At 39.1% G+C, this 26,539-nt stretch overlaps 1 protein-coding gene across 1 annotated transcript in view; it reads left to right on the top strand.

The window, feature by feature from the left end:
- SGK1 (serum/glucocorticoid regulated kinase 1) overlaps nt 1-26,539 on the top strand; it is a 106,316-nt gene that overhangs the window by 52,974 nt on the left and 26,803 nt on the right. Inside the window, exon 3 of the mRNA XM_004422340.3 lies at nt 23,377-23,452. Coding sequence (XP_004422397.1) covers nt 23,377-23,452 — 76 coding nt within the window. The remainder of the gene's footprint in view (nt 1-23,376; nt 23,453-26,539) is intronic.

The following is a 26,539-nucleotide window of genomic DNA, read 5'->3' as shown; positions in this document are numbered from 1 at the left end:
ACGCATGCCCTCGGGGAGGGTGTAGGCTGCGTGCAAGAGGTCCTGTGGCCCACTATTTGAAGGCTTCAGCACAATAGAAATCTAAACTAAAAAGTGAAGGATGGGTACATTAGTGAGGCAGGGAAAGGTGGGGAAGAGAAGCCCAGGCAGATGGGACAAATAAGCAAACGCTTGGAGGGCTGAAGTGACAGAGTGAATTTGGAGCAAGGAAAATGAAGCTGAACTGAGTTCAGAGCATTAAGGCACTTTAAATAATTTATATACTCTCCTCGGGAACAAAGGTCCGTTTAAATGTTTTGATCACAACAGTGTTATCATTCGGCATAAAGAATGCATAGGAGAGAGTCAAATTCCAGAAATTCTTTCCTTGGAGATTTATGGCTTTAGATTAAGGTTTATGGCTTTGACCCTGTGAAGGATAAATATGCTTGAGATTTAATACAATAAGCTCCATTCTTGTTTTGCAAAGAGAAACAAGGATTCCGGATTTGGGAAAGGGGAATATTAACCAAAGAGCTCTCATTACTAAAATGGGGAAGAATGATTAAAAAGAGGAGTCTGAAACCATGAACACACGTTGTCATTTGCCAAGTTTTTCACTATTTAGTGACTGAAGAGAAAATGTAAAATTAAGATGTGGGAGCATCGAAAAGCTTCAAAGAGGATGGTAGTTGGAGGGACAGGGGGACACAGAGAGAAAGAGGAGAACTTTTGGGTGTGATACAAATGATTGCAGGCTACACTGCATTTTGTGTGTGACTTGAGAAAGCCAGCAAGGTGCTGGAGAGGCAGCGCCCAGCTAGACTAGCCCGGGAGTTGTCTGTTGGGACTGATGGTAGGTGAGTAAGCAGAATGCTGTAGAAGGCAGAGGAGAGCGGATGTCTCTAAAATGCCTCTTTGTGGGTGTCATCAGTCTTTGCATGAGAAGATCACATTATTGACCCTTACCAACGTGAGCAGGTTCTCAGCACTAAAGACTGGATTTCTTCTGATCTGTTTACACTCTCTTGCCTAATCGCACTGAAGACGGATAGGACACATTTTCAATAGACTTGGAGGGTTCATCTGACTGACTTCCCTGGGCTGCAAAAAATGGCCTTCAGCTTCTAGCACAATGCTGTAACCAGCTACACTAATCAGATCCATGGCTTGCCATACACACAAGGAAAAACAAAATAACACAATTTGAAGAAGTGTTTTTTGGAGTGATTTTGAGCCACTGAAGATTGCAAAAGTTCCAATTTTCTTCATAATAATTGAAATCATAACAGCTGTGAGAACTCGGCTGTTTATCAAAGACGCAAGCAGAAGTCATAAGGCTTTACTTCATGGATTAAGTCTAAAAGCTGTATGTACTTTCACGGAGGCTCGTAATGGATTGGTACTGGTTATTATGCATGATAATATTTGTTTGGACAAGTCAGAAATATCAAGTACAAAAGATGTTTAAAGCAAAAATGGCATAGACTATTTTGCAAATGCACAGGCAGAAATTATCTATAATTTCAGTGAATGGCATAAATTGTGTAACACAGAGTTGGCTCTGGCTTTCATTGTCGCGATAAGGACTCTTATAAATCAGTGACATGACTCGTGGAGCTCAGGCATGGTGCCTCAATCAAGCACCTGCTTTCCCAATCAATCAAGTTACATTTGTATCCAAACACAAATAACCATATTATTAACCTCAGCCACCAAAATTCATCTTTCAGTACTAAGAGGATGTGCAGGTTTAAGCTCATAGGGTTCATTTCCTCTTCATGGCATGTATCATGCACTTAATTCATAAAAGTGGTACTATTTCTTTCTGCTGAGCATCTCAGAGGCAAATGCCCTTTTGGGTTCTGTGTTTGTGGCTTTGTGTGGGCCACGCATAGGTGAATTTACAAAAGGCCACAGCAGGTGTGACTTTGAACTGAGGCCATGTGACCAGCAGCAGTATGCTACCCTAACCTCACTTTGGGGAAATCCAGGCTTCATAGTTGCCACACAGGATGTCTCCTCAGAAGAGGGATTTTCCCCTCTGCTCTGGAACACGTTACTTCCTTCCCCTCCCTCAACTCTACAGGACAAAAATGTTCTCAGAGCAGTTAACAATTTGCCCTGTCATGGGTGGCTATATTGGCGGGTAGGGGGTGGAAATAGGGAATGAGAGGGAGTTCAAGCACTGGGGTATGGAAGGGCCAGTGAGAACAAGACCCCTCGAACACTCTGGTCAGCCCACCATGTCTTGGGCATGCTGTTGGATATGACACAATATTAAAAAAATTGATCACTATCCCACGTATGTATCAAGCATGGTGTTGCTGTTAGATCTCGGTTCAAAGCCAGGCTCTGACACTTACCAGCTGTCTCCTGTTTCCTCATCTATAAAATGGATAATAATGCAAAGTAAACAGGTTGCTGTGAGGTTTAAATGAGAGAATGTATGGATACTTACTTCATTTCTCTCTGCTCCCATCCTCCCACAAAGCCCACCCTAGTTTCCCAAACCTAAAAGAAGTCAGACAGATCCACACGATGAAACTTGTGTGCTGATTCTGAACTGCGTGTGATGTGCCCAACCTACTGCTTCTCCTTCCTCGTAATGTGTGTCCATCGGATACCACACTTATTAATCATAAGCCCATGTCCTGTGTCCTTTTCTTCAGCAAAAAGAGAGTTAACAGAGGAAGTAGAGGTGGCAAAGCAAGTACATTATTAAATGAGCTTGCAGCCATGTGACTTTTGTAGAACAAGTGAGCTTCTTACTGGTCAAGGTATTTTGTCAATGTGTTTCTAGTCTCAGTGGTTATGTCTCCTTTCCGAATCTCTTGAGCTAAACCAGTGGGAAGACTAGAGGAAAGATCTTCGAGTTTGCCTTTCTCCAGGGTGAAATTGTTAAGATTCCCACCCCCAGTTCTGCAGGTTAGATCTCCCCTGAATACCTATGATTGACAAAAACACACAGATTGTTTGCAGTCCACGCTGTGACCCGAAATGTTCTCAGAGAAGAATAATTCCACTGGCATTTCACCCGTTGAACTGCAGCCCCCTCTGGAAGGGCAAATTCTGCCTATAATCTCAGGGGAAGGTATCTCAAGCAGGTGTGTCTTTATCTTTAGTTCTAGGAGATAATTGCTGCCTGGAAGACTAAACTATCGAGGCCTAGAACATAGATAAAACCACAGCTCCTCGAGTTTTTTATTGTCTTTTAGAGTTTTCTCAAACTCAATTTTATTAATTTAAACTTTAATCTCATCAAGACTTAATTCTCCTTCACTTATAAAGATAAAAATGCAATAGAGTTTTAAAAACGTAAATAACAATTATCTATAAATAGATGAGACACATCTTGAGCGTTCAGAGAATAAGCTAGACAGTACTATTCCTTTGTGTGGCATTCATGAATAATATAGATCAGAAAATCTCTAGCAATTGAATTTCTTCAACGATTGTACATTAAAACTGCAAATTACAATGAAAATAACAAGGCTATAACTTGGAACATAATGAATTGTCTCAGTTATACTTTTTATAAGTTTGTATTATAATTTACTTTTAGATATGCCTCCATGCGGGTGATTTAGAAATAAAACTTAATCATTAGTATATTAAAGATGGCATAGATCCTTTATTTTCCTCATATAAATCCATTATGATTGATTCTACATTTCCTTTACCAGAAGGCAAAAGCTAAATAGGAAAACATATCTATGACAACACTTCTAAGTATTTTTTTATTTGGAAGACATGAGAATCTTTTTAACGTTTTTTTATCACTAGTTGAAATATCTATTCAGACTGTCACTGTACAGTCTAGTTCATACTTGAGGACAGATTACTGTTTTAAAGATAAAAGAAAATTGTCAACGTACGAAGGGTTATAAAACAACATTGGATAAATCTCTCATGTTTGCAATAGCTCCACCACTGGCCCAGACCACCTATGTCCCTCATGGTTACTTCAAAGTTCCATTTCAACATGGAGTCGGAGAGACATCGAGATCAACAGTCCATCTCACTGCCACCATGTTCCTCAAACTGCTCTCCCCCTCCAACTCTGTGATTCCTGTATATCAGCACCTCATGGTCCCTCCCCATGTTCTAATCCCACTCTTCTCTGGTCTGTCCTTTTTCCCACTCAGGGGCACCACTAATCGCCTTGCTTTCCCTTTCTACAGCAGCCTCTGGGATTGTTGTCAGTAAACTCCATTAAATCGGTAAACTTTTCCTCAAAATCCTCCTTCTGCCCTCTCATCTTGTTACGCAAGATGGTAATATATGCCAAATATTAAACAAAGTTGGTTGACCAAGTGCATTTTGAAAAAGCTGGGCTAGATTTCTCAGAGCCTTCATGTGGGCAACGTGCTCTGAATCCGCAAGAGGGAAGAGCCTGAGCATTCCCCAGACGCATTGAACCAGAAATCTCTTTTAGAGAAACATCTTTAGGAAAATGCTGCCTTGGTTGAGATTTGTTTTTCTACTAAAGATGACACATCTTCTCCAATGACCTCAAGCAGAAATGGCTTCTTCTCCAGCCTCCTCTGCCTGGAGGTCAAGAGCTTGGCAGGCACTCTCCAACTTAGCATTCGAGAACTTCACCACCTTTACTCAACCACAGTAAACCTTTATTGTCATCATCTACTAACCTCCAAGACAGTCCTTCCTATTCTTTAATCACTTTGGTGCCTGATGTAATAATTTTCCTCTTTACTTTATCACAAGCAATCATTCTGGGCAAATTCATTGTTCACACTCATGATTCAGCTAATAATAAAAATAATGGTAATAATAATCATAAGTAATATATAATTTTTGAATGTCTACTATGCACCAGCAAGTATCTCTAACATTTGACATGCATTATCTCATGTAATCTCCACAACGACTGTAAAAGAAAGATATCATTATTTCCAAATTGCTGATGAGAAAAATGCATTATTTAACACGTTCGAGGACATACTGGATACTAAGTGGCAGAACCAGGCTTCAGAGTCTTATTTAACTGATCCAGAATGTCTTTCCCTGCTTTCTGGTTATTCAGACCCTTCCACACTCCTCTTGAGCTCCTCTCTTTCATCAGTCTACAGGCATGGCCATTTGTTGGATCTTATTTGTATCTTCAGCTGCTCCTTCTCCAAGTTTTTAAACTCCGCAGTTCCCTCTTGACTAAGGCTTCCTCCCTCACTGTCCCTGCCTTCCCTTCTCCTTCTTCACACCCTCCAGTCATTTTCCTTCCACTGCTGCTCCTCGTCACGTGGACACCATCATTGTCTGCTGAAGCTGCACATCCTCTCCAGCTACCAGAGATTCCTGCAGTGTGTTTAATGTGGGGTGGACCCAACAGGCTGCGCATAGCTGTAGAGAGCTTAGAGCAAAGACAACACCGATTTAATTTGCTGGCAGGATTGGAAAACACATTATAATGTGTATAATCATTTGAGAGGTCGTCTTTGAGTGCAGCCTTCTTCCCCAACGATCCTATGCCGTCAAGCAACACACTCTCCCAGAACCAGTTTCAGATGTTTGCTGTCATTCCTCGTTCCTCTGAGGTCTTTCTCTCTGTGCCCAGCATATATTCTGTAAAGTCACAAACTGATGGGATGATAGGATTAGAAGGGGACATAAAATTCATATACCCCAACACTTTCATTCTGCAGATAAAGAATTGAGGCCCAGAGGGGCACGTAAACTGACGTTATCAACAGGAATTACTGAAAGATTAGATAAAGATAACAAAATTTGCCTATGCCTTTCAAAAAGGGATTTATTTCACGAGTGTAGCCCTGATATTTCTCATTTCCCAAGTTGTCTTGGTGTTAGATCCAAGTCTGTTAGTGAACACCCTGTGCATATATATTTTTCGTGATTGCTCTCTCGTTGAGAAGCTTGTGTGTTATCAGAGGGAAGTAGAGCCAACTGCTTTTCAGAGCAGCACAATGAGTCTCTTTCTGTTGGGTGGGATACTTGGTCCAGATTTCCTTTGCCCCAGATGGCTGTCCCCCGAAGGCCCCAAAGCTCCTGGGATCATTAGGATTCCAGATGTGCTTGCTACTGTCGATCTGGGGCAACGTGACCGCAGCTCTCTTCTTGCCAAGTATGTGTTCACTGTTAGACTGTATTCAGACATGTTGCGGCATGCTTCTAACCTATTTGACAATTTTCATTTTCAATTTTGATCCTCAAAATAGGCATTATGCAGTATTTAAAGATATTTAAAGTTTAAGTAGTTAAAAACCCCGCTATATGAATAGTGCTTTCTTGAAATGTATTGGTGAACATCTGACACTACCTCATTCCCAGGTCCCAGAGTTCTGAGGCGTCTCCTTTCTTAATACGTCGAACTTGTTCTGAATCCAATTATACTCTTCCCATTTTGCAAAGTAACTCCTTTTGGGTGTTTGTCAGTAGGATGTACTTTGATATTAGGGAAAAAAATGGTTTTACTTTAATGTGCTCCAGATTGGAGACCCTTATTAAGGCCGGTCTGCCTTATTTCCCAGTTGTACTAATTAAAAGTACTAATTATTTCCATGCTAGTGTCTCAGGACCATCTTTTGATGCATGAAAGTTTTGAGGGAATTAAGAAAAAAAGCTGACTGACTTTGGGAATCATGTGAGAGAATTAATACTCTTAGTCCCAATTAAAAAAAGTTTTTATGTCAGTTCATTTGACTTTCGTCCCTCCTTCTTTAGTTTCAGGTTTGTTCTGGATTTCTGCCATGTGGGAAGTAGCTGCCAGAATCCCCTTTCTTTAAATAGCAGTTAGTATAATTAATGCTGAAAAGGAACTTACCTCACTCCTGATGCTAACAGGCTTCTCAAAAGCAGTTTTCATGTCTACTTCTTGTCATTTATGAAGGAGTTAAACCAGATTTTCAAGATCCTTCCTACACCTAAAGTCAATAATTTTCTAAGACCTTATGGTCACTTTCCTAATTCATAAGTCAACCCATTTCTTGCTCTCATGAGAAATAATCCAGGTGTGCTTAGGCAGGAAGTCAGTTATTTATTTTTCTAGGCAAAAGGTGAGAGAATGGAAGAAAGATTATCTTTCCAGCTGGAAGGCAGTCCTTTCCCAGAGATGCAGATAATCTCTTTAAATTTCTGAGCTCCAGAACAATTATACTCTAAAAAAAGAATTATTAAGTCACATAAACTGAGGGAGCCTTCATATTCGGGAGTAAGATTTCTATTCATGCTTTTACTGGTGCAAAATTTTGTGAGTTATTTGCAGTGCATTATTCTCAACGGCAAGTTTATTCTAATTTAGATCTTTGGGGATTGCAAACACATAATTTGTTTCCTACCTTCAGTATACCTCTGCTTGAGAGAAGAGAATATTTTGATGGCAAGTCAGTGGAGTCAGACTACGCAATAGGACAAAATTAAAAGCTAGTAAGAAAACACCTTCCTAAAAAGTGTATACAAATGAAATTGAGTTTATTTTATGAAAATAAGACCAATGAAAATGAATTCCACAAGTGGAATGCATTCACTCGACAATGAATTCATATTGATAATACAGCAGCCGTGTTGAAGACGCTCCCTGTGGGTGCCTTGTTGTTCAACTGCAGTGTTGGTGGGAGGGGTAGGGAAACTGAAAATAGCAGCAGGGGCCTCTACCTGAATCCCATTAGCAGTTGGAAGTTAATATCCTCCTGATTTTTGAGAAGGAGAAAACTGGAACTCAAAAGGCAGCAAACCATTCCATTCTGAATTAGTATAATTATCTCAAGAACCTTTAACGTTCAATACTTAAAATAAGGCTATTTCAGATATTTGTGTTGCTAACAAACTACACCAAAATAGTTATTTCTTGATGATTTTTTTTAAATCACTTCTCTAGAGCTATTGAGGGAAACAAGAAACTCCAGGGATGAAGCATAGAAGCAATTATAGGAAGTGAAAGTACCCAATAGTATGTAAAATGTGTGGGAACTGAGTCATATGTAAATTTTTTTAACTTCACTCTTAAATTCTAGTTCCTGGAATCTCTCCTTCATAACTGACTCACAATCTATTTTGAGACAAACCTGCCAGTACTATAACGCTTTCACTTTACATTAAAATTCATACAGAAAAGTCAGAGACTAATGGAATAATCAGATGATACTGACCGAGGAGTGGCCGGTGCGACACTAGCACGGGGCCTCCGAGTGGAGGCTGACCTGAACTCTCCAGGTTTTGAAGTGATGTTTCCTAATGCGTTTGGAAAAATGAGTTGATTAGAAATACTTAACTCACAGTTTAGGTGAAACACTTGATCTTGCTCTTTATTTAAAATAATTTTTTTCCACTTCCCTCCAAAACTTCTGTAAACTTTTTATAATGAATTTTATGATTTTTAAGGAATTCCTTTATTGTCTTTTTTCTAGAAAGGGTTTGGAGCTACATTTTCATCTTGATCTTAGTTGCTTTCTCCCCCTTTTGTTTACCATGTTCAGCTCATTTGGTTTCAGAGTTTATATTAACTCCCTGACTTTAAGAAGATTCTCTCCAGGGACCTGAATCGCAGGCCCAGAAGGAATGTGACACATCTCTCACCTTCAGGCAGAGCCACCCAAAGATGCCAAACAAAGATTATTTTTTATGGCTCCAGACAAGATTGCACAGCCTCAACCCACAAACACTCTTACTCTGTCTAACCAAAACCGTCATACTTGCAACCCCGTCTGTTTTCCCTTGTTTTCTACTCAATGCATGTAGCCAACCATCTCCTTATGAAAAGCTCTCCACACACTCAAAGAATGTATTCAATTGCCATCTGGTCTTCTCTTTAAGAAGATGAATAACAGCCCCTGACCGCCTCCATTTACCTCTCCTCATTGGTCTTATTTTCCAACACTTGAATCATTGTGCCATCTTTGTGGCTGTCTTCAAAATCATTTCCAAGTTCTCCATTCAGTCTTTAAAATGGAGTCCAGGAGTTCACCTTTCAGAATAATACTAAGTTGAGTTTCTCTAACAGCTTCTTCACATCACACTCTCATTCCAAATTTATTTATTTTTATATTGGTCTTTTTAAGTGTCCTATTATTAAAAAGAATTTTTTTTGGTCTAGATTTGGATTTGTTTTTAATGCAACTGGCTTCAGATAATGGTGTCTATATAGAGCAGACATTTTAATGCAGCACAGATACATATGTAAGATTTCTCCAAGAAACATTTATAAAAATTATTACTACAGCTAAAATAGTTTTATTGTATTTCTATTTAATATTTTTTTCTAATATTTTTCCTCTATTTAGTCTTGGATGAATTTTCCAGTTCTATGTTTTTCCAGCAAGTTTCTGGCCAAAAAAAAGAGAACCAGAAACTAGCTGCATTATAATAATACAATAACTATGCCAATTTAGTTTGGCATCAGTGTGATTATGAACAAATTTAGAGCCTTTAGGAATCTTTTGGGCTATTTCTGCATGGATTGTATTTAAATCCCACATTTATTGCTTTTCTTTTTTTTTTTTTTTTTGGAAAGCAGACAAAATGATTACAACAAATGCAAGTATGCAATTTGTAGTTCATTAATTTCATGAATCCCTCTGAAGGTTCAAGTCTTCAGAATTGATAACCTTGTCTGGCATATTCAGGACTAGTCTTTCCGATGTTCAACGAAGTGCTGCCCTGGCATGTGGATTTTCATTTACCTTGGAAGAGAACAGGCCCGTGGGGAAACGAAACAGTGGAAAGAGTGATTGAGGCCCAGAGGACGTAAAAGAAAATCTTCACGGGGGAACCTTGATCCTCCCTGTCCCCGTTTTGCCAATGACACAAAATGAACTGTCATGGATGAGTACCAGAGAACCTGGTTTCTGCGTGAGTTTAGAGGAACTCAAGAACACCACACTAGGATTGAAGATGGGGGGTGGGGTACACATGCATTCAAGTTCATCAATAATTCTACTCTGGAAGAAGTATGAGATTGTAGCCTCAAAATGCATACCATTTATTCATTTATTTTTTTATAGTAACACTTTATATCAGAGCCTTTTCCAATCATTAGGACATGCACCCTTCTACTCCATTTCCTAGATATGGACAAAGCAGTTCTGTTTGCACTAAAATAGATTATAGATAGATAGGTAGGTAGGTAGGTAGACTAGATAGGTAGATAGGTAGATTAGACAGAAAGATGATAGATAGATAGATAGAGAGACAGATAGATTTATAGACATAGATGCTAGATAATTTTTAAATTATAACGATAATATAAAAACATTATTAAAAATCAAAGAAATAGGAAACAAAAGAAAAGCATCCATAATCCCACTGCAGTAAAACAATAAACATTGCTTCATTCGTCTGTCCTTCTATACACAACTGAAATACAATTTTATATTGTGATTTCTTTTATTTAACATAATATGAGTAACATTTCTCCATACTATTATGAACACTTAAAAGGCACCATGTGCATAGTGGGTATGCCATTCTTTACTCAATCATTTCCCCATTAAATGTTAGGTTGCTTCCAGCATTTCGTAATTATAAATAATGTTAAGACGGCTTTATGTATATAGATTTATGAATTATTTATTTAGGATAAATTACCTAAAGTGAGATAAATGGGATAAAAGTGTTGAGCATCTTAAAGCTTTTAAAATATATTGTAACAGCTTTCAGATAATGTTTTAGAAATTAAAATACAATGAGCAACCAATGAGAACACCAGTTTTACTAAACCCTTGCTAGTATTGAATATTGCCATTTTTAAAATTAATTCTGTATATTATTATGAAAATAATTTTCTTTTCAAACATGTATATCCTAACCAAATACCATCATTGTTAACCCTGTCTTTTTACATGGAAAAAAGAGTCAAATATATATTATTAAAATATATGGGCAAAGCATTTTCCACTTTGATTTTCAGCCAGTAGCCTGGGTTATCTGAGGAGTGTAGGGATAAACCAGTGCACTGTCCTCAGATACGATCTGCCATAATCATCTGTGAGGCAGATTTTCCATAGCATCAAGGGCGAGAGTCTAATTCATCTTGAGGAGTCATCTTGCTGTGTTCTGAGCGGCCCCTCGTCCACCTTACTCAGCAGCTCTACTGCAAGGTCAAGCCTGTTAATTATCACATGAAGCTCTTATGCCCTGAACTCAATGCCTTTTTGCACATAGACCTTTTCGTGGCTTTAACTGGGGAACAAGTGTTGATAAAAGAAATGTTGAGCTCAGGAAAGAAATGATCAAGATTTTAAGCAAGACTTTTCCTTTTCTCTTTACCTGGTTTTCCGTTCCTGACCCTGAGGCCTCCTTCTTGCTTACTCTACAAAGAGCAAAGCCCAGAGATGTCTGGGGAGCACAGCCCCCCACACAGAGGAAATCATTGCAGATACGTGTTCGTGGATATACGCACAGGCATTTCCTGGAAGAACCCATGAGAAACTGTTGCTGGTCATTACTGAGATGTGGGACTGGGGACAGACCTTCTCTCCTCCAGGCACTTCATCAGATAATCAGGAATTACCTTTCCCCTCAAAAATCAATCTAGTTAAAAAATGCATCACTTCCACGAATGTTCAGAAAAGATATTCTTCCATTTCCTTTAAGAAACTAAGCATATGTGACCAATGTAAATGGAATTGGCACTTTCGTATGGTTGTCGAGTAAATGTTAACAGGCTGGAAGGACGTTAGCAGATGTTTAAGTAATAGACTGTTCAGATTAATTTTCCTTCATGCACTTGAGTGCTACAGGGTTACTCTAAAATACTCACTGGAAAGAGCGAGGGAGGTTTGGCGACTACGTCGAGGTAACTAACAAGCACAGCATACGTGAGACAAAGGCTTGCCATAAACCTACGCCTAGTATCTCTCTTCTGCAGTCCCAGTGATTTATAGCAACAGCAGGTACAAGACTTGAGTTTTCATTCTCTACAGCATTTGGACCTCCCCACGGGAGACCTGGGGATACATTGAAAATAACGTGACACAAGCAACCAATTGTGTCTGTGACACACTTCTGGTTTTGAGCAGAACTGAACAGTAAGATTTATACAAAAGTAAAACCACCGTTGATCATTGATTCATTTAACAAGTATCTGTTGATCGGCTCTACGCCGATGCTTGTATGTTACTATGCTAAGGCACTGGAAATGGTCTGGGTGAATAGTTCAGGACACAATCCGTTCTTCTACAGAGCTTACAGTCTAAGAATATCTACATTATGAATAATAAGCTACAGAAAGGCTTTGTTTTATTCAGGAAGTATATATTTTTGTACCTTTTGTCCCTCCTCTTTTTCATTTCTATTTCTTGGAAGTGGAGGTTTGTCCCTAATTAATTTTTAACCATTGCTTTGTGAAAAGGTATACTGTTTTATCATCTTTATTTTCCCACAACAAACTAATACTTAAAACAGTAATGCATTTTACACCATCCGGGAAGAAAGTGAACAATGATGCTATCAAGAATGAATTCTATTTGTTCTTCACTTTCAAATGGGTTAATAAGGCAGAAAAAATGCCCTAAAGTTAAAGAGAATAAATTTCACATAAAATTTTCAAATAAGAGTTTATTAATATACTCATGGATAATAGTTATAATCTAAGTCATTTGACTCCAAGTACATATGTATTTGGAGGCATTGTGTGTAGTGGTTAAAAGCCTGGGCTTGCCAGCTGCATTTGCCTTTTCCAAGTCACCTCAGTTTCCCCATCTGTAAAACAGGGATAATGCTGATGATAACTTCCTCATAGGGATGCTGCGAGTATAAAGTGATGAGTTAACGTGAAGCACGTAGAAAAGTCCACTTTTCCTCCTGGGCTTTAGGTGTAGTCTTTTACCCTAGAAGGCCGCAGCTTGTTCGTCACCTTACTAGATTTTCTTGCAATGCCTGCTGCTTTTCTGGCCCGGCTCAGTGATGCCCCTCGCATCCGTCCTTCGGTAGCTCCCAGACAGGTTCGAAGAGGCATACACTCCCGGACCAGGGACCGGGAACTGGGGGGCCGGGGGCCGACTCTTGCAGACTGCCACTGAGCTGGGGAGGGGTGGGGTAAGGGCAAGAACCCCACAAAGCTTTCCTACCATTTTTAGGTTGCCCCCCCTTTTTTGGATTCAGCCTTTCTTTGGTTACCATAAACCTTCGACTGTTCTCCATAACTTTAACAAATTGGGTTCTGACAATTTCTGCGTGCTTTTCCATGTTCCTGTCTAGAGACAGGAGCTTGGCAGTGCCTACTCTGCCATCTTGCTGATGTCACCTCCTTGGATAAGATTTTAAAAGTGAAGGTGTCCATACTTCCCCTCCCGCCAAAAAGGGACAAGAGTACCCAGAGGTTGCTCTGAGGATTAACTGAGTAATGAGGTAATCAATGTGCCTGGCCCATTGTAAACACTCCATAAAAAGATTATTAGTGGTTATTATGCTGAAATATAGTATGATTGGAAATGCTTGATATTCTAGGTCTAGGAAAAACTTCAACACCGGCTGCAGTGGCATTTACTTCCTTTTTTAAGACAGCTGAAGGTAGCATCGTGCATTCCCCGGTAACAGTTTCTTGCCTTTAAACGTTTGGCATGTCCGTTCAATCCTTGACCAAGCTCTGGATCCACAATGATATTTCATAAATATTACACGATCTTTTTAAGAATGATAAAATACAAACTCAATTCACATAGGGATTTCTTAGAGCCCACTGAAAAACAGACAGAAGGGAAAATACAGACAGACAGAAAGGCTGCATATGGGAACTCCTTGCAACAGGAAACAAGTAACACTGTCTTCACGGAACACGCGCAGTCTCACCACCGTGGCTCCGCTTCTTCCGGGAAGTTAGAGCTCACGTGATCCGGCTGTAATCAGAAGCTGCTCCTCTTAGCGTTGAAGTTCAGTCCTGAGTGAAGCTGTTTCTTCTCCACATGTTCTGTAGATGTTGTCATTCCCTGGACATTCTCCCACTTATTTCTTCATGCGCCTAACGACCTACCCACGGAATACCAAAGAGACGTTAGATAAAGAATCATTGTCAAGATGTCTGATTAACTTGGCTAAATGCTAACGCAGTTTCACAATGGAAACCTTCCATCCCTGCCATTCAAAACTTTGTAAAAGATGTATTCATGGTGTTTTTGCTCATGCAAAAAAATGCATTTCTTAATTGTCAGGTATTGTTTTTAACATGTGTTTTGTATCCGATACAAGAAAGGTCAAATGAAATCTAAAAAAAATGTTGGCTGGATCTGCTATGAATGAGTCTTCCAGCACATCTGGGAACTTCTGTAAAAAATTAACTCAACATTCTGGACTCTTGGGATGGCCAGATTATTAACTGGTTTTGCAGGAGCACTCTGCACAAGCCAAGGCATATAAGAAATATTTTTAGACCTGTAGACCATTAAATACTGTACAGTCAGCCTTCTGCATGAGAAAAACAGCAGGTATTTAAATGGAGATGTTTCCTCCATTCACAGAGGAAAAAGAAACCGTGCATTTGTTGGCAATTGCATTCTACAATTTAGACTCTATGGCTAAAGTTTTATTGGAAGATTGAATATCAGACTTTTTTTTATCAGAAGAACATTAAACATTAAGAATTATAGCATAGAAAAAATTATAATTACACTGGCCTTAAATCTGACTTAACTTCTGTATAGAGAAGCAGTAGGAACATTTCTCCTAGAACCTCACATAAAATCCAGATCCAGATTTCTATTTTTTTTCCCCTCTTGTCAAATACCTTTTTGGAGGTAAGCTCAAGGAGAAAAATACTAAAAATTATATTGTCCTTTGCAATGAGAGATATTTGAAACATTTCTCTTTTCCCCATAGAACCTAGGAGTGAATGTTTGTTCATCATTTAACTTGGGCCTGGGAATCACTCCTTATATTACCCCTGTATGGTACAATGACTCTGAAATAGCCATGTTTCTTCCCTGTAACCAGCGGATAAATACTGCTTAATCTATACTACTTCTGTTTGACATAAGTTGCTTTAAGCAAGAGATCCCTGGAGAGCTTAAGAATATACTGATACCCCAGTCCCCTCTCCCCTTGCATGAAGTCCTGGCACTGGTGTTTATTTTTTAAGTTCCTCATTGTAATGTGTAGTCATGATTGAGAACCACTGAAAAGTGATGTGCCTTAGATGGAAGAAAGAAAAATCTAGACAAGAACTAGTCATGGATAAATCCAAATGATTTATTGAACTGAGCCTGAATCTATACAAACAATTTTGAAGATTATTTTTTTCCAGCCACATATTGTGTTATAGTCATAGACAACAGTCAGAAAGACAAAAACAGTCAATCATTAACACTTGTTTCTAATGAATACATTTGATAGTAGAGTATAGCCTAAACAATTTTCCACATTTTTAAGCAAAAAAAAAAGGGGGGGATTGAATGGCAAAGTCAGGAGCCAAACATCAGGTCAGGTCCCAGCCTTACCCTCTGTGGGGTGTAACTTCTTTCACCCCCAATCATTGATGGAGGCCTCAAGTACTCTGGTTAACCCCACTCTAAATCATTTCAGCACCCTAACACCAAGAATTCGGGAGGGTTAAAACTCTAGAAGAAAGGAATACACAGTGTTAAACCACAACATTTTGGCATAATGACTGTCTCCTTTAATTCCAATAACTTAAGTTGAGTGAGAATTATAGCCTTCATTTTTAATTGTTTAGGGATTAATAATCCAATCATTCAGAAAATGTTTATTGAATGCCTACTGTGTGCCAAGCACCCCATAGGACTCATGAAGTTTACAAGAGACCATAAAAAAAATGAATGAGACAATTATATATATGCAGGTGGTAAGTGCCATGGAGAAATATAAAGCAGGAAGGGAGAGAGCAGTTTCCATTTTAAACAGGTGTCAGGAAAGGTTTCATTGAGAACGTGACATTTGAGCAGGTACCTGAAGGAGATGAGAGCTATGCAGATATCTGAGCAAAGAAAGTTCCAGCCTATGTGCTCAGCAAGCACAATGCCTGGAAAGAAATCTTTTTACTTTTGCTGATATTATTTGTATATAGAAAATTCAATTAACAGAGCAAACTTTTTCTATCAGAAGAGTCTAACTCTTCCAGCCTCCATTCTTAGTCATAATACTCCTGTTAACACATCTGGTTCTATGACCATGAATAATAATAACTCCTCCCAATTCTTGAACCTTAGAGGGAGCTAACCCTAACCCTTACCTTAACCCTAACTCTAACTTAGCCAATTTTTCGAATAAGGAGACTAAAGCTAAGAGAGATTGTGTACCCTGCCCAGAGTTACATACATGGCCCAGTGTGGGGCTGCCATATTTTATTCCAGGTCTATCTGACTCCAAATCCCATGCTCTCAACAGCCATATCTAATTATTTCTGTCAACTTTGATCTAAAATATACGCAAAGCAGCATCTCTTAACCAGAGTGGATGTATTATAAACAACATAAATAACTTCTACTATCTGTGTAACCTTCTGTAAGTAACTTTACCTCTTTCAGAATCTGTTTTCTCACCTATTAAATAAGAAGGCTGAACTAATCATCCGTTAAATCCATTCTCCCCACAAAATACTATTATTCTGTGATATATTACCTTGGGCCACTTTCACATCTTTTGAGTTCTACCAAATCAATGATTTCGTCAGTAAATATATATTGATTGCCTTTTCTGAGCCAAGCACAATCTCATGCCCCAAAACAATGTCTACTTAAGAATTTAATTGTATGCTTTGGTATAGAATATATAAAGGTTTGACTTAGATTCCAGTCAAACAAACTCTGTGTGCCTACCTTGCTTTGAGTTTTAACTTACAGATACAGATGTGTGATCATTGATTCTGGTGATATTATCAAAAAAATATGTAAGATAGACTCCCTTAAAGCATCTAAAATGACTATGTATTGCCTCACTCCCTAGTCATGTCTCTCCATTTTTGCCTCTATAGCACTCATCTCAATCTCCAGCTTTAGAAAGAAGTTCTATGAGGGCAGGGACACATCCATCTAGTCCCCATCTATGCCCATGGCTGCTAGCACTATGCCTACTCTACAATAGGCTATCCACAAATAGTTATTGAATGACATGTATAACTGAATTAATTTCAAAATTGAGGGTAAATCCAATTGTTAAGAAACTCATATCAGTTCTCAACTGACATCTTGACATGTAACAGTTGAGATTTGGATGCTAGCCCTTAACCAGTCACTAACTTAGGCTATGTTACCCTCTAGTCCTCAGTTTCCTCATCCATAAAGCAAGGAGGGAGGTGAGAAAAGATCCTCAAATCTCTGGTCCTCTGGACTCTACTACTGCTGTAGAATCTAGAAAACATCTGATTTAATAAAGGTTTAACCTGGATATCTTGACTTATGTACACCAGAGGTTAAAAACTCAAATGCTTGGGCCAGACAGGAAACACAAATAAGCCAAGTGGGTTGGGTGGTAAATACCCTAAGCAATTCACGGTCACAAGGGCCAAACTGAAAAATATTAAAACCAACAAGAATGCAGGTGAAACAAAGCCACAAAAGGAAGAACATTTGTCTAGTTGCTTGGGATCACAGTCTCTTCGGGGGGCCAAGAATAGTCCCCATGCTCCATGTTTTATGGATGTAATTAATGTTAAGCAACTGAACGAGGATAAATCATTAGCTCACAGAAACCAACATGATAAGACTTGTGATCTCTGATGCGATTCCTCAGCTAAGCTCTTGACCAGACTCCTGCTGTCCTTGTCCAAACCCTCATCTTTATGAGGGTGGAGTTTGGTGACACCAGATACAAGGACTATGCGGATGTTTGCTGGAGTGAAATAGCGTGGATGGATTCTCATCCTGACAAGTGTGAAGTGGCGGACGGTAGCCCAGCACATGCACAAGGGCCCACATGTGCCCCACAGGCCTGAAGTGGTAGCTTAAACACGGTACGCAGTAGCTCCTGTAGGTGCTGGAGACTATGGACAGCTGTGACCCCATTTGACCATCCTCCTGGTCACCAAGTTCCAAAACTCTGAAATATTTTGGACTCCTCCATCTTCCCTCATTTTCTGTCATTCATCAAATCTTACCAAATCATTCCTGCTGCGCTCCACGCCCACCCTTCCTTTCCATTTTCACCGTCCCTGTACGCTCGTCATGATCTTACCAACTTTCCTCCGAAGGTACAGCAGCCTCCTCCTCATCTCCTCAGCTTTGGTCTTCTCTGACTCTGGTCTTGAATACAAATGGCCAAGGCTCCTGAATTCCCTCAGAGTGAAGGACTCAATGACATTCAAAGCCCTTCGCCATCTGGCGTCTACCTCACTTCCAATCCTTTCTCCCGTGAGCCTACTGTTCCATGAGATTGTTCAACCATGTTGCACAAACACAGCTGGTGACGTTCTGCTCCCATGCCTTTGTTTGCATTGTCCCGCCCACCTTGGATCCTTTCTACTGCCTGCCCACCAATCCAAAGGTTGTCAGTGTTTTCAAAACCTGTTCAAGTCCGCCCTCCTCCTTGAGGCCTTGCTCTGCAACCCCGCCCACACAGTTGCTCTCTCCTTTAACTCGGATGAAATTTAATAGCTATACCACATTCTTCACGTTGGGTTTAGAGGTAGTTAATATCAGCTTCCATATCGCTTTGCAGATATCTACGTCCTGCTCCCAAATCAGAATATAAAGTCCCAGTGATCAACAAGTGTCCTTCGTGTCCCTGTGACAGCCAGGGTAGCACCTTGGACTTAAACAAATGCTTTATAAATGCTTATTGGATGTAATAAACCCATCTAAGAGAAACAATCCAGGATGAATTTTCTTCCTCTTGAATATACAGAACTGAATTCAAAATTAATATTTGCAGGATGGCTTTACATCCTGTAATGGTGACATTTTCTAAAGCCTCACTAAAGCAGTTTGAGAAGCAAAATTTCATTTCCCTAGAGATAAAGTGTTCTTGCTTTCCTTTGAACGTAATCTGAGATGGGAGAGAACCAACTTCCCTGGCTAATAAGAGACAAGCATTTGAGAATTTCTATCATGTTTTAGGACGAACTAATGACTTCAGCATATACCGCTAAAGTGATTTATGGAAAGTCATATACAAATTATTACGAATAAGTCAAATGTAAATCAAGGAGAAAGTTGTATGTTCTGATTTTATTTTTCCTATATCATCATCACAGGTGATTTTAAAATTATTTATATACACATGTATATTTTTTTATTTGGGACCAACATTCTTTGAATCAGGATGAGATGGATGGAGAAGATGACCATAACTTTTCTTGCTAGCAATCCCACCAATATTCCAACTTGCCATTGATTGGAGGCATTTTGTAGAATTAAGACTTTAGCTCATTTCTCATGTCAGTGGAACTTTTGATAATTTATTCCCAGGTTCATGTCCAAAATTTCTGAACGTCTGACTTCTCCCCAAACGTGATCTTCTGACGTACCCTGCCTTCCCACATTCAGGTCCTTCCATCCTTATTCAAATACCCCTATCTTTCTAATGTTCTAGTGTTGTAGTAACTTATGAAAGTAATTCTAGATTTCAAAGCTATAGTGATGAAGCATTCAGCAGGGACCTTCTAGAGACCATCCCCTTCCCTTCACCTTCACATGCCAACCTTTTCAATTCTATCAGGCAAGGAAATTTTACATCCTTTCCCTCTAGGGACACATGAGAAATAAGTTGAAAGACAATACCACTTTTGTTAGAAAAACGATTTTTTAAGATCCTCCCTCCCCAAAAATATCTATAATGATTTAAATAAGTGAGGATAAGTTCTATTGATTCTTTGGAGCTCACAATTGTAAAGAATCTCTTCTTAAATCATTAGTCTCAAATTGCTCTGTATGCAAAATACTGCAAGTACTTATTCTGTTTTTCAGAATGTACATGTATCATTTATTAAATAAATAAGCTTTAATAACCTTCATTAATCATTAATAAATCCAATTATTGTTGAAATTTTTGGTTGCATAATGGCATAATGGTTACATAAAAAAATGTCATCAGTTAGAAACACATTCTAAAGAAGTTATAGATGAAGTGTCATGATATCTGGGATTTGCTTTAAAATATTCCAGCCTAAAAAGGGGGGATAGATGAAATAAGATTGGCAAAATGTTGATCGTTGTTAAAACTGGATGATAGGTACATAGAGGTTTATAATACTGTTTACTTCTGTGTATGCTTGAAATTTTCCATAATAAAATGTTTAAAAGCTCCATAATGTTCTTCTGCTGTTCTTGTTACATAATCACCTTTTCATCCCTCTCCAATCACACTTCCAAGGTGTATATCCTATTGTCCATCCTTTTCCAGGGAAAGAACCAAAGAGCCCATTGCGGATCTAGCCGGAGTCAAACCCAGGGTGCCGGTCACTTCTTCAGCTTCTGACTTCTGCCAAGCCTCTGGGCCTCGTGCAGACTCAGTAGGATTGACAACTGATAATGAAGTTTCTCACTTCTGTGAAGTACCTAAAACTACAGGAGTTAGTTATAGGGCATTGCTTATAAGCTGCTGAGGTATATATGGTTATTAATGGATTTATAGGAACGTGCTGAAAATCCACTCTCTGTGCTCTGCAGACAATTTGCTGTAGGCTCTTTGGTACTTAGGAATCATGAAGAATAGCTTGTTATATTGCATGATAATAACACAAAGAGCAAGAAGGAATTCTTGATGACCTGAATTTAACAGGAGCAGCTTCAACGTGTAGAAAATTTTTCAAACAAATAGTGATAAGGGATGGTTCATAAGTAAATGAGATCTGGGGGAATGACATTTGATACAAATACCACAAGGACACAAGGTAATTAGACCCTAATGGATAAAGAACGCTCATATGGGGCAATTTTCCCAAATGGGTCTATAGTTATAAAATCAATTAGGACTTTTTGGAATAAAAAAGTGGCTATGTAATGGAGCATTCTTTTTTTGTGTGTGTGAGGAAGATTGGCCCCGAGCTAACTTCTGTTGCAAATCTTCCTCTTTTTTTTTTTTTTTTTTGGTTTGAAGAAGATTGTCCCTGAGCTAACATCCATGCCAATATTCCTCTATTTTGTATGTGGGACACTGCCACAGCATGGCTTGATGAGCGGTGGGTAGGTCCACACCCAGGATCCGAACCCATGAACCCCAGGCCACCAAAGCAGAATGTGCGAACTTATCCACTACATCACCGGGCCAGCCCCTGGAGCATTCTTTACTTTCACAATATGTTAGATTTATAGGTCCTTGGAAACATTTTAATTACTCACATCCAGAAATAATGCTGGTAATCCTCCCTGAGAGTTATCCCTCAAAGCCAGTTTCTTATTTCAGTGGCAACTATCTGGCCCTGGCCTGGGAACTCCCAGCGGATTAGCTCACATGCCAGAGAGGATGACTTCTGGGGCAGAGCGACCTCAGTAAAGAGGCTTAAAACCATTTCCTGAGAACTGTGGAAGGAAAGAGGGCCAGCTAACCTGGGAGTGGAAGGCTAGAGTGAGATGTAGTAGCTGCTTTCACATATTTGAGGCATTATTTTATAAATGAGAGAGTGGCTCTGTGCTATGTAACTCAAGAATAAGCTAGAATCAGTGAGGAAAGTTTCAAGGATCCAGATTTCTGTTCAACTCATGAAGCACTTCCTAACAATTGGAGAAGTACTTCAGTGGAATGGGTCATTCCTTTGGAGGAATGTATACTGGGACTGCTTAGTGGGGTTGAGGGATGTTTTGCAGTGCTGTTCCACACAGTCTGTTATTTTCCCTTGAGATTTATGTTTTAATGATTTTTTTTTACCACAGTTTTACTTCTAAAATCATGTTTCCTATAAAAACATTACATTACCAGAAAACTCAATTAATAAAATGTAGACCACTTACATATTTATGTATCAAATATTTTATGTGCCTATATGATGTATTAACAGACCGGATGGTGATCTATTCCTAGATTTTTTTTGTTGTGGTAAGAACACTTAACAGGAAATCTATTCTCTGAACAAATTTTTAAGTGTACAATCTAGTAATGTTAACTATGGGAACAATGTTGTAGAGCAGATCTCTGGAACTTAATCATCTTGTGTAAGTGAAACTTCATACTTATTGAGTAGCTGCTCCCCATTTCCCCCTCTCCCAGCCCCTGGCAACCACCATTCTACTCCCACTTCTGTGTGTTTGACTCCTTTAGATGCCTCCTGTTAGTGGTTTCACACAGTTTTTGTCCTTCCGTGTCTGGCCTATTTCACTTAGCATAATGTCCTCAAGTTCATCCATGTTGTTGCATATGGCAGGATTTCCTTCTTTTTTAAGGCAGAATAATATTTCCTTTTATGTGTATACCACATTTTCTTTATCCATTCATCCATCCATAGACATTTAGGTTGTTTCTACATCTTGGCTATGGTGCAGTGAATAATGCTGCAATGAACATAGGGGTGCAAATAACTCTTTGAGATCCTGATTCCCACACATTCCTTGATACTAGTTCACAAGAAGAGAAAGAGCTTGTTCCATATTATAAATGGATGCACTGCTTCCTTCATCAATAAAGACTTTCTGTGAAATGAAATTTTCAATGGAACTAAGCAATGTCTTGATGACATTCTTGAGTACTTCGACTATCACTGCAGTGGAAAGAATTCATCCATTAAATAGTAAATACTAGAGACTCTTCACAGGAATCAAATTATCACATTACAAAATATATATGTACGGAATGTCCTTTTTAACACTAAGATTTATATTTCCCTGATTGGGAATATGTTTGAAAGCCACACATCACAATAGTATCAAGTTGCATAAAAAGCAAATCCTTGTTGTTCCCTGAAGCTTCTTGTAAGGAATCTATTCATTGGATGTGCACTAGGCAGAGCCCTTTGGTTAAATACATAATACCTACTGCATATATGCGTGTGCTACTATTTAGAAATACAGATGCTGTTATGATTATAAAATAAGAATTCATTTTGAAGTGCTACTGAATTAAAAGGAGCTCTTCCTTATCATGTGTTTTCCCAAGCATTTATTCTAGAACTACCGTTTCTGTTACATAAAAGTCCAAAACATGTTTATGTGATGCGTGTCCGTACACTATAAGGTTGCTAATCATGCAGCCTCTGCAGATGGCTGTGCAGTTTGCGTACTGCAAAAAGCACTGGGTAAGGGTGTGGATTGGGGGCTGAGCTGCAGCCCCCGTGTGCTTCCTCAGCCAGGACCCCTGGCAATGAGGCTGCATCAGGCCTAGGTCACCAACCATCCCAGTTTGCCCAGGCCTGAATGGTTTCCCAGGATATGGGGCTTTCAGTGCCACAACCAGCACAGCCCTGGACGAACCAGGAGGGCTGCTCACCCTAATCAGGGCTCAGATGTGCCGTATCTGCTAAGTTCAGCCCTGGAATCTTGCCTGTAGAACTGTAGGCCTGAAACAGTGGAGCCATTGTCACATCACTTCTTTTCTCCTTATGTTTTCAAGGTGAAAGAGCCATGTAATCATGCCAACATCCTGACCACGCCTGATCCGAGAACCTTCTGGACTAATGATGATTCAGGTATTATTGGAAAAATATACTCTGGCCCTGTGATGGACTGGAAGCATACTGTAGTAAAGCCCTACACAGAGGCAAGGTTTGGGGGAAGTCTTTGTTTTTGCTTATTTGTTTGTTGGTTTATACTTGGACACCTGAATATACTTCACAATCATTTTCTTTATGATACAAGTCCCTTTTATTTTATCTTCTTTTTCAGCAGCTAAAGCATACATACCATCAGGTGCAGCTTTCTGGGTTGTGAGGTATTCTCGAGTATTGGGGGGAACAGAGGAGTGAGTCTAATTCCTGGAGGCGAGCACACAGGACTAGGATAAGGTGGGCGAGGACACTGGTCCAAGGTTCTCTTCCAGGAGAAGGAAGGGAGTAAAGAATCTAAGGTGAACGACACTTCAGAATGCTTAGTGGAGGGCAGACATGGCTTGTACTATCGATCCGGGATTATAAATCTATGATCAGAATCAGAGGAATGCCACTTTCTGAGATCCGAGAATATGCGTCAGGTTGTGTAATTAAAAATTACACTCAGACAAAGGGTAGGGTGTGTTCTTATAGGAGATAGACGACATCTTTTCATTCTGTTTCACAAATACATTGAGCCATGGGGACTAATTGCATGAAGTACAGAGACTGGAAATGAAAAGGGAGGTTAAGCAAAGGGGCTAAAATAATTAAGCAAGTGATACTAGAGCTGTCACCTTTTCTAATTAAATAGAGAACAGTGATGACACCTAATGTTTGCATTAGGCTTCATGGTTTTACAAAGCATGTTCCCCAAAATCTAATTTAGTGTTTGTGGCAACCCTGTGAAACAGAAGATGCAGCCTATCCTCACTCTCCCGGGGTGAGAGATGAGATCAGAGGCTCAAAGAGGTTAGCTGACTTATCCCAAGCTCGGCCAGAAAATACCATGAACAGTAGTAGGACCGAGTTCTCCATCACAGGAGGAAGCAGCTCTCCTGTGAGAAGCAGCTTGGGCTAAATCTCTGCTTTAATCTTGTCTTCATAAAAGAAAATCAGAGACTCTGCCAATTAGCAGCAGCAGGAGGGGTTAAAAGGGGAGTGAAAAACTCTCTGATGCTGTTTTTCAAAGACCAGGCTTATGGTCTAAACTTATTATCAATTTCGTCTGTCAAAAAAATTGTTCTGTCTCGTTTTATGTCTTTTGAAGAAAGACAAAGAAACATGAAAGTGAATTGGCCTATTTATGCCATCATTTGGTCCATTAGCAGTACAACCACAATAGACTGCATCCACTGGCTAATACGGCCATTGAAATCTACAGCACATGTGTTGTGAAGAAGCCCTGTAGGAGGAAAGATTACAATTAAAAATGAAATGGTTCTTAACATTATGTAAAGAGAATGGGATGGGAGGGCAATCTATCTAGGACAGGTCCAGAAAAGGATGCTCAGGCATTTTTAGAGCTGGAGAAATTGTTATAAGAAAAACTAATGCAGAACATGTAAAGAAATAGTAATAGGAATACTTTAGATCTACTCATTTAAAAAATATTTTTTTAAATTATTTTTGTGTCATCAATGGGGTTACAAAGATATAGTGTCCCTCCTGAAGCAGCTCATCTAATGAAGATCCACCCCAATAACCAACCCATGCACTACTGAAGTGATTTCTTTGTCTAGTGATTTCTTTTAGGGGAGAAGAGCTAGTTGTTCAGCCAATTACTGAGACAGGGGTATTAAAATCTCCACCTACGGTGGTGGAGTTATCTTTTGCTCCTTTTAATTCAGTCAATTTTAGCTTCATATATTTTGAAGCTGTGATTTTAAGCACATACACCCTTATAATTGTTATCATTTCTTGCTGAATAGATCTTGTCCCTCTTTATCTGTGGTAAAAGTCTTCGAAGTCTTTTTTTCCTGATATTAATATAGCCAAGCCAGCTTTCTTATGCCTACTCTTCACATGGTATGTCTTTTCTATCCATTCACTTTCAACCTATCTGTGTCTTATAGTTAAAGTGTTTCTCTTATAGACCTCATATAAGAGGTCGATAAGGTTTTCCTTTTGTTAGGTTTTCCTTTCAAATCCTATCTGACAATCTCTGTTTTTTACTTGGAAGATTAGACCACTTACATTTAATGTAGTTGCTATTCATTTTCCTCATGTCCCTTCCTTCTTTGTTTGTCTGTTCTTCCTTTCCTGACTGCTCTAGGATTGTTGGAATATTTTTTTAATTCAAGATTAATTTACTGATTAATTAATCACCACTACTGATTTACAATGATTCTAGGGATTACAATAAATAACTTTAAGTTTTCACAGACCATTGTAGAAACCTTGAAACCAAATGGGTCCATTTACCCCACTCCTTCTCCCATTCTTTACATTATGGTTGTCATATTTATTACTTCTACACATGAAATAAGCACTAAAGTACAGTGTATTTAGGGGAAAACCATCTTTTGTATTTACCCAGATGTTTCTCAATTCCAATGTTCTTCATTTCTTCTTTAAGATCCAAGTTTCTCTCAGGGATCATTTCCCTTTAGTCTGGAAAAACTTCTTTTAGCATTTCTTATAATGCAATGATTCTCTGGCAATGATATCTCTTAGTTCTCTTTTATCTTCATGATATGCCTTTATAAATGAAAGTATCTTTATTTCATTCTTGAAGGATGTTTTTTCTAGATATGGAATTCTGAGTGATGATTTTTTTTTTTCTTTCATCACTTTATAGATATTGGTCCATGGTCTTCTGGCCTCTATAGTTTCTGATGATAAGTCAGCAATTGTTTAAGTTATTGTTACCCTGAATGTAATGTATTGTCTTTCACTGGCTGCTTTAATTATTTTTAAATCTTTGGTTTTAATCAGCTTGACTATGATGTGTCTAGACCAGAATCCATGTTCTTTGAGATGTAGACCTCTCAGGTTTAGGAAGTCTAGGCTATTAGTAGTCTTAGAATTTGAATCTGAGGGGTGCAACCATTTCTGCTGTGCTTCCTGTACTGCAGTGTGCCCTTTCTTCATCAGGTTGACAGCGCCTTCACTAAAACTTTTCCCAAATGCCTTCAATTCTGCTACGTGTAAACACAAGCAAAAGCAACTCCACAGTCCTCCTTCTGC

Source organism: Ceratotherium simum, chromosome 19 (assembly GCF_057802395.1).
Source record: "Ceratotherium simum simum isolate JZ-2026a chromosome 19, ASM5780239v1, whole genome shotgun sequence".
Lineage (NCBI taxonomy): Eukaryota > Metazoa > Chordata > Mammalia > Perissodactyla > Rhinocerotidae > Ceratotherium > Ceratotherium simum.
The sequence above is the reverse complement of the archived record's forward strand: the minus strand, read 5'-3'. Positions and strand labels throughout refer to the sequence as shown.